At 47.1% G+C, this 8,821-nt stretch overlaps 1 protein-coding gene across 4 annotated transcripts; it reads left to right on the top strand.

Moving 5' to 3' along the window:
• The first annotated feature begins 422 nt into the window (after positions 1-422).
• On the top strand, positions 423-8,809 carry LOC127588127 (calpain-5-like). Of its 4 annotated transcripts, XM_052046705.1 has the most exons (14): positions 424-686; positions 1,353-1,514; positions 2,251-2,439; positions 3,033-3,164; positions 3,823-4,031; positions 4,260-4,452; positions 4,531-4,721; positions 4,988-5,065; positions 5,162-5,357; positions 5,468-5,590; positions 7,055-7,257; positions 7,451-7,572; positions 7,671-7,807; positions 8,270-8,809. In XM_052046705.1, exons 3-14 carry the CDS (start codon positions 2,275-2,277, stop codon positions 8,450-8,452), a joined length of 1,932 nt encoding a protein of 643 aa, XP_051902665.1. In that variant the 5' UTR covers positions 424-686; positions 1,353-1,514; positions 2,251-2,274; the 3' UTR covers positions 8,453-8,809. The 4 variants fall into 4 exon arrangements, with proteins under 4 accessions (XP_051902666.1, XP_051902665.1, XP_051902668.1 ...); XM_052046706.1 differs by lacking the exon at positions 1,353-1,514 and having other exon boundaries at positions 423-686; XM_052046708.1 differs by lacking the exons at positions 424-686; positions 1,353-1,514 and adding an exon at positions 1,536-1,658.
• Positions 8,810-8,821: the final 12 nt, after the last annotated feature.

Here is an 8,821-nt window from a genome sequence, read left to right as displayed (position 1 = left end):
TCGTATTTCTTTTGGCTGTCACGGAGCATTCCTCTTCACTTGGCTCTTTTTCCCTTCACGGTTGAAGATTATCTGAAAGCCGTCTTTTCCCCTTGTGTCTCAAAGAGTCAAAGAGCTCCTTGTGCTCCTTCCTGACTCAAATCCAGACAACTGAGTCCATGTCAGTTTTGTCTTTTCTCGTACACTTCAGCTAGTGTGCACAATGAATGCCCCGTTAGTCCTGTTAATTGTCGAGCTTTTAAATACGACTGACCTCTGGCCCCTCTCTTGGCGATCCCAAACAAAAACGGCCACTATATCAAAGCTCTAGCAGATTCCACACGCAGTGCTCCGATTGGTTGTACGGGTGTAATGCAAATCAAACGCAACAGGTTTTGGCTTGTTTCACCAACGAGCAGCTATAAAATATTCAGTTTCAGTCGCCCCTTCCCTCCCGTTTCTCCTCAGCAGCCGTTTGCATGAATGCACGGAGCCGCTGGTCGGACCAGTTTTTTCGCCTCCTGCTTGTGGCCTAATTGCGACATTGGCTTCGGGGAGTTTGCACAGTGCGCAATCTGCATCTGAGCCCATCCTCCTATGCCTTGTTTTATGGAAAAACCCTTTGTAACCCCCAACGTGGGATGCATCGATGATTTCATCTGTAACTGACCTCAGAACGGCAAAGTGCAAGACAGCCCCCTCGACAGGTGAGTGTTATAACCCGGCGTTCCTCACCTGAATGGCTTTCTGTGACCTACCTTGCACTGGCCCCACTCACAGGTCACTTGATTAGGCACACCTGCATGCTCAAACAAAACTCCGCGTGCGGGATCTGATACATACTTCTGAAAAATCTGATAACAATCTGTCACATTGGGAATTCTGTAACATTTCCTCGCCTAAATGAGGTCACCAAAACCTTTTCAGTATGATGCAACGCCGTTCTACAAACTATAATAATGAATAGATTGATAATTGAGGTACTTTTTTCCGACGCTGCCAGTCAAAACAGGGCATGATTGTCTTGCGTTGGATGTGGGTTTCATCATTACGTCCAAAACACTGAGAACTGCAATCTAATAATCAACAACAACAACAAAAAAAAGTGACACTTTTATGGTCTGGCATATAAACACCGTACCAAAATACACTGCATGATAACATTAGCCTGGAACTCCAAACTAGATAACACACACACACACACACATACACACACGCGCGCGCAGAGTCACATTCAGTCGTCCCCCCCAACCCTTGAATAGGCTAGGATAGGTTAACATATATCTCTCCCCGGTAAATCCTATTCAGTGATTTCCCATGTCGTAAATTGAACACAACAAAACTATATCAGAGGAAGTTTCAACCTATCAGAGGAAGTCTCAAGCGTAAGAGAAGAGCGGTGGAATAGAGGCAGGGTGCGGCTCCAACAATGCAGTAATCCATCATCAGTGTGTGGGAGGGCAGAGGCGGGCAGGTAAAAACACTCGTGAGCTTCCTCATTGTGGAGCAGGACAGCATTGGACCCCGCGTCAGAGGTACGGTGACGTTTTTTTTTTGGTTTCCTTTGCTGTATGTGGAATTGTTTACATGCAGCTGTGTCATCAGAATCCAAGTTTGCTGTATTTCACTTGTTCTACTCCCAACGGCAACGTAGGGGAAGATTGGAAAGACACGTCTGGGTATTGTGTGGTTGTATATGTTCAATAAATACCGTTTGGCAAATGAATACCTCCCGAACAGAGTTAGATTGCCTTTGTCGAAGTAACATTTGTGATACATTGTAATGTAATGACTTGTACTTTGATGCAAGTCGACTTATTTGTCTTGCGAGGACACGATGGCTTCAGTGGAATGTGTTTGGCCTTTATGGAAAGAATGAAGGAGTCGGCGTGTGGAGTCAAAGGTTCCAACATCCGTATACAGCGTCAGGGTTCATTGCTCCTTTAGTCATGTGACGCTTTGGGATGCTATAAAGACGGTTTGGGCCAATGTGGAGGATGGTTCATGGCCGTTGCTTTCAGCACGTTGGCCTAAAACGGAGAAGAAAAAAAAGTGCGGACGAGAAGGTTGGCGCGTTTTCATTTTTGGGTATGGTTTCAGTTTATACAAAGCCTTCGGTGACTTATTTCAATATTTTCAGAGCTAGACACTTGGGAGATATTCACAATGTCCTTCCGGGGATTAAGAAGTGCAGATGTCTATTTGAGGAGAGGGGAAGAAAAAAAAAATCACAATATGTACAGTACGTATCATGCTTTTTTTTTTGTACAGCTGTGAGTCTTCCATTCGTGGACCATGTTCTCCTCCGCGAGCCCCTACAAGAACCAGCACTACAGTGAGCTGAAGAAGGACTGCATCAAGAGTAAAAAACTGTTTGAGGATCCCGAATTCCCGTGCGTGGATGCGTCACTGTATTTTCGGAAACCACCACCTGGTATGGTGCAATGGAAACGTCCCGGGGTGAGTGCAATTTCTCCTCTTGGGAAATTTTGGGGGATGTCAACAAAGAACAATCCAGACGTACTGGAAACGATTCCACAGTTTGTTTCTAGACCAAAGTGATTTTTGTGTAAATCTCATCAAGTGTATCTTACGGTGCTGGGGACGGTTTATCGATCCTGAAGTGGCTGTTATCAGTTGACCCCAATAGGCCGAATGTGCCCCACGCAACAAAGTGAATTGAATGGTAGAAAATAACATTTTTGACTGAAAGGAGGGGGCGGGGCTAGGGGGGTAATTTATGTGAAGCTATCAGAGGCACCAAAGCGAATCTGGTTTGAAGAGATTGCTGTAATTGTGTGAATACTGAGAGAAGACCAGTCTTACAAGACCAAACTTAAATAATACTGCAAATTGGGCGCTTAATCCATTAAAAAAAAAAAAGCAAGGCTTCAGCGGTTATTAAATGTCCCATCACATGGTTTGGCTGCCTTTTATGAAGCATGTCAAGTTGACCAAATGTGGTGCCTTAGCCTTAGCTCTAAAAATGGCTGCTTAGCTTCCCCTTGTGGTCAAATCTTTTCATGTGATTCGTTCATGCTGTTGCGGTGCAGGAGATCAGCAATGACCCTCACCTGTTTATGGAGGGTGTCAGCTCGCACGACTTGCACCAGGGCTCAGTGGGGAACTGCTGGTTTGTGGCCGCCTGCTCGTGTCTGGCGCTGAAGCCCAACCTCTGGAAGAAGGTGAGTCGAGTGGATTGGGTGAGCCGCGCTAAATGCCGGAGAGTTCGTGTGAGTCCTGGAATCAGGAATTCACCCGAGGCCGTTTCACTCATTCGAGTGAATCTTAAGTTTCTTCGCCCGTTTATTTTTTTCTCTCTCCCTGCTTTGTCGTACAACACAACACAACACATCGTTATTAATTGAGCGTTTTTGCAACAGATGCAACAAAGCGCTTAACAAAACAATTAACATATAATATTAGAAAATAGGCGGCCCGGTAGTCCAGTGGTTAGCACGTCGGCTTCACAGTACAGAGGAACCGGGTTCGATTCCAGCTCCGGCCTCCCTGTGTGGAGTTTGCATCTTCTCCCCGGGCCTGCGTGGGTTTTCTCCGGGTGCTCCGGTTTCCTCCCACATTCCAAAAACATGCATGGCAGGCTGATTGGACGCTCTAAATTGTCCCTAGGTGTGAGTGTGAGTGCGAATGGTTGTTCGTTTCTGTGTGCCCTGCGATTGGCTGGCAACCGATTCAGGGTGTCCCCCGCCTACTGCCCGACGACAGCTGGGATAGGCTCCAGCACCACCCGCGACCCTAGTGAGGATCAAGCGGCTCGGAAGATGAATGAATAAATATTAGAAAACGTGGGCACTACCCCAACTGGCACAATTGTATATGCAGGTAATTCCTGACTGGAAGGAGCAGGAGTGGGACTCCAAACACCCGGAGAACTACGCCGGAATCTTCCACTTTCAATTTTGGGTGTTTGGAAAGTGGCTGGATGTGGTGGTGGATGACCGGCTTCCGACAATCAACGGGGAGCTCATCTACTGTCACTCCAACGACAACAACGAATATTGGAGCGCCTTGCTGGAGAAAGCCTACGCAAAGTGAGTCGACTACTTATCATGCGGCATATTAGACTTGCGGACCGGAGCGAGTCAACATCAAACAACACCTGCTGGACTCCTCGTACTGGACTGTACCGGAGTCCGAGTACTGTTAATCTTTGTGTGTGCTTTTGGACTTGGCCTAGCAACAGGCGGCGGTTCTCCCACTGATAAAATGCCACTGATAATGAAAATACAATCAAAACGTGCCTTTCATCCCGCGCCCAGGCTCTCCGGCTGCTATGAGTCACTGGAGGGGGGCAACACTGGAGACGCCGTGGTGGACTTCAGTGGAGCTGTCGCGGAGGCAATCAACCTGGAAGCGGAAGCTTACTACAAAGACCAGCAGAAGCTGGATCATCTCTTTGAGGATCTGCTTAAGGTGTACGACCGTGGCGGAATCATCAGTTGCTCCATTAAGGTATGCGGCGCTTCCCGGCATTTGAGCTGTCTTGCATTGAAAACAAATGTTCCTCATACGTTTTTTTTCCCCCATCAGGCGCAACCTCATGAAATCGAGCTGAAGTTGGCCAACGGGCTGGTGAAAGGTCACGCCTACTCGGTGACAGCGGTGAACAGGGTGCGTCTGGGTCACGGCCTGATAGCCTACTTCAAGAATGAAACCATCCCCATGATCCGCATGAGGAATCCGTGGGGCAAGACAGAGTGGAATGGAGCCTGGAGCGACAGGTGGGACCCCATGCCGAGCGTGAACCCTGAACTGCTTGTCAGCCAGTCCTCCATCAAGCATCTCCAGTTGCTCCAAAATGCAACTGCAGCATTTTAGAGCAACTGGAGATGCCTGAGTGGCCCTCGTAAGAGGGAGCACATAACCCCAATTCAGGCTTCCCTTCACTGGCTGCCAGTACATTTTAAAGTTCGTTTTATGGTACTTTTCAAATCTTAAAGGGGTCTCGCTCCAGTTGACCTCTCATCTCTTCTAATTATTTCGTCAGCTCTGAGGAATGGTCAAAGGTCGGTGACACCGAAAGGGGCAACCTTGGCATCACAGTGGAGGACAACGGAGAGTTCTGGTATGCAATCGATGTTCCAAATTGCAAACAATCGTCCGTTAGTGACCCCCCCCCCACCCCCCCTTTATTCATTTCAACTGGACCCTTTGCATGCAGGATGTCTTTCACAGACTGGTGCAAGCACTTTACCGATGCTGACGTGTGTCGCCTCATCAACACGTCGGTGATCAGCATCCATAAGACCTGGCATGAGACTGTCCACTTTGGGAGCTGGACCAAGCAAGCGGAGCCTCTCTTAAACCGCTGCGGCGGCTGCGCTAACCACAAGCCGACATTTCTGCAGAACCCACAGGTCCGACAGAGCAACAATACACGATACTTGTGCTTCATACCAAGAGCATTTGCAAACATTCTAACAGTTTTACGACTCCCCACCACCCCCTCCCCGATATCTTTTTGTAGTACGTTTTTGATGTGACGAAGGAGGCCGACGAGGTCCTCATCTCCTTACAGCAAAGAGATATGAAAATCCACCGGAAATTCGGGCAAGGGGAAAATCTCACCATCGGCTTCAGTATCTTCAAGGTAAAATATCCGCCGCGGGAAACGAGGAGTGAAGTTAAACAATTGTAGAGGAAATACATCTAAAATAAAGTCAAATTACTCACACCTCAAGGAATATAAAAGTGTTATCGGGGGCTGTGGCCTAGTGGTTTTTAGTGGTGCTGGAATTACAATAGAGTGTAGTGCGTGAGGGCGGCCCGGTAGTCCAGTGGTTAGCGCGTCGGCTTCACAGTGCAGAGGTACCGGGTTCGATTCCAGCTCCGGCCTCCCTGTGTGGAGTTTGCATGTTCTCCCCGGGCCTGCGTGGGTTTACTCCGGGTGCTCCGGTTTCCTCCCACATTCCAAAACATGCGTGGCAGGCTGATTGAACACTCTAAATTGTCCGTAGGTGTGAGTGTGAGTACGAATGGTTGTTCGTTTCTGTGTGCCCTGCGATTGGCTGGCAACCGATTCAGGGTGTCCCCCGCCTACTGCCCGGAGACAGCTGGGATAGGCTCCAGCACCCCCCGCGACCCTAGTGAGGATCAAGCGGCTCGGAAGATGAATGAATGAATGTAGTGCGTGAATGGCGTATTCACATTAGCATCTGCGCTTTAAAATTCATGCATGTACCTGTAGTCCAAAAAGAATATGTAGACCAGAGTGTAACATTGCTAAAGGGCATGAGGGCTCTTTGAGGAAAACAAAGCCAAGCAAACCATTCATGTCAAGTATAGGATGTCAATTTTTGCCAAAAGAAAAGGTTAAAAAAAAAAGTTTGATTGTTGATCTGATTGTTTTCTTGGCACGCTTCATTCAAACGTCTCTTGGGTGGACAGTCCGGGATGTGTGGACACAGGCCAAGGCTCATTTGTTCACATTCTGGCTCCGTCCGAAGACTGACCAAGTGGGTTTATTAATGACACCTATTACATTTATCAGATCATATCAGGCCTTTTGTTTCATCAAGACGCTAAATCACACTAAATCACGCAATCATTGAAGTTGATTGTTTCAAGCTGAAGAAATCTTTGGGGGGGAAAACTCCAGACTCAACAAGCAGTCCGTTTGACTCGGCGCTTTCTAGTTTTGAAAACTCACGGTTTCTCGCAAACGTTTACTGTTCAGGCGCATATAATATTTTCTCGGATGAAGCGTTACGCACATGTGCCAAACCTTTTTTCCTTAAATGCGATTCGTGTGACATCTGGCTATGGTCAAACACACGTCATGCGCTCTTATCGTGCTGACTGCTGACACTTGTGAAGGCTTCTGGACAACATTTGAGGTCAGCACCGCCATCAACATGAATATACCGTATATCAAAAATAATTAACAATAGAAATATATATATACGTGTATAGTCACCCCATTTTCTTGACTTCAAAACTTCAATCACAGGCTATTCATAACTCTGACACCAGGGGGCAGAAAAAAAACAAGCTGGCTCACTGACACTGCTGGGCGTCAAGGTCAAGTGCATTTTCTGCTATTTATTGATCTCAGGTGGAACTGAACAGGAAATACAGGCTGCACGACATCCTGACCCAGAAGTCCGTGGCGACGTCGACCTACATCAACGCCCGCACGGTCTTCATGAGGTGCACGCTGCAGCAGGGCCGCTACGTCATCCTGCCCACCACCTTCAAGCCTCACATTCTGGGCGACTACATGATGCGACTCTTCACTGACGTGGACTCGGGCTGCAGGTAGCATCCGTGTTATAACTTGTTAATAATGATGTTGACTTTCGTTGCCGTCAACTGCCTCACTTCTTGTCCTAACGCATACGTCCGATTGCATAAACTGTCACTGACGCAAACAAATCGATTGAATTTCCGCTTGTACCTTTTCTGTATTTGGACTATCGGGTCATCCAGAAAGTCGTGTGTGTGCTTCCAGGGAGCTGAGCGAGGATAAGCCAAGGGTGAAATGTTGGAGCTCTTTCTTGGGATACCCGCAGGTGGTGACCCACGTCTACGTCCATGCTGCCGAGGGGCTGCAGAACCAGGACAGCTCAGGGGGTCAGTCGCTCTCGGTTTGAACCCAAATTTAGGGAATCTGAACCTTGCATGCCGCCGAGTTTTGCCGTGTGAGTTGATCATCCCGCGCTCGCACGCAGGAGCCGACCCATATGTGATCGTAAACTGTGAGGGCCACTCTGTGAAATCGATGGTCCAGAAGGACACTTTGACTCCAACGTTTGAAACCAGTGGCGTTTTCTACAGAAAGAAGCCCAGGAAGCCTCTCACTGTACAGGTAAGACATTTGTTCACCTTCTCAATTCATTCGGCTTGTGCTTGTTACGTTTTTATAGACTTGCTATTTTCACCAATCATAAGTAAATCGATACTTTTGGTTTCTTGTGAAGACCAGTATTAGGCCTTTGTCAAGCAGCGGTTTGGTAAAGTGTGAATAATTCTTGATGTTTGACACCACTCCCAGTTGGTGTGCTGTCTGTCAAAGTAAACATACAACCAAGAGAATTACACACACACAACCACATCGGTTTGCCTCGGGAAAGTCCATTTAGCTTCATGCAAACAAACACAATAGACGGGATCATGACTAGTATCGGTGTCGCTGTGTTTGAATTACACAAAGAAAACCGTAGCTATTACGATTAAATGACAGCTTACCGAGGAGTCCTTTCCCATGCATCGTTTAAGTATTTTCCCATATTTTTTTTTTTATCTCGCAAAATCGTCTGCCTGACGCCAGATCTGGAATAGCAACGCGATGCAGGACCAGTTCATGGGCCAAGTGGTGCTGTCTGGTTTGGCGAAGGACACCTCCGACCCTCAGAGGCTGCGGCTGAGGAAGCAAGGCCGCAACATGGCCGACGAGATGCCCGGCAGTGTCACGCTGAGAATAGTCACTTCCACTCAACTCACCGCCATTTAAGGCTCCCCTTGTGCAACTGTGAAAACGATGACATTAAGGTCATTAAGGTCATTAGGGTCATCACATCCTATGATTTGCATTTTTGTAAAGCAAGGCCATGTTGGATAGCGTTAATGTCGGTTTTGTAACTGTCTCTGTATCTTATGAGTAACTTATACATTTTGTACGATTCAACTCTTTACACTCCTCTTAATATACATTCAATGAGTTTTTTCTTTTTTTTAATTCACTTAACATGTTTTGTATCATATCGGGAGGTGTTTCTAATATTTTGGTTACATTCCAAAGGGCAAAATATTTCAAACAGGTCCAAGTATGATGCATTAAAACCAGATTAATATGTGACAATGTCAATAACGACTGAGTATT

This window comes from Hippocampus zosterae, chromosome 16, assembly GCF_025434085.1.
Source record: "Hippocampus zosterae strain Florida chromosome 16, ASM2543408v3, whole genome shotgun sequence".
NCBI classification, from domain to species: Eukaryota; Metazoa; Chordata; class Actinopteri; order Syngnathiformes; family Syngnathidae; genus Hippocampus; species Hippocampus zosterae.
Note: the sequence above shows the minus strand (reverse complement) of the source record. Positions and strands in the feature narration are given on the sequence as shown.

What these genes read in the sequence shown, in the direction of transcription:
- LOC127588127 (XM_052046706.1), top strand. Translation starts at nt 2,275, where the DNA reads ATGTTCTCCTCCGCGAGCCCCTACAAGAACCAGCACTACAGTGAGCTG. An exon ending in TGCAATGGAAACGTCCCGGG is followed by an intron (nt 2,440 to 3,032) that starts GTGAGTGCAATT and finishes GTTGCGGTGCAG; the next exon opens with GAGATCAGCAATGACCCTCA. An exon ending in GAGGACAACGGAGAGTTCTG is followed by an intron (nt 5,066 to 5,161) that starts GTATGCAATCGA and finishes CTTTGCATGCAG; the next exon opens with GATGTCTTTCACAGACTGGT.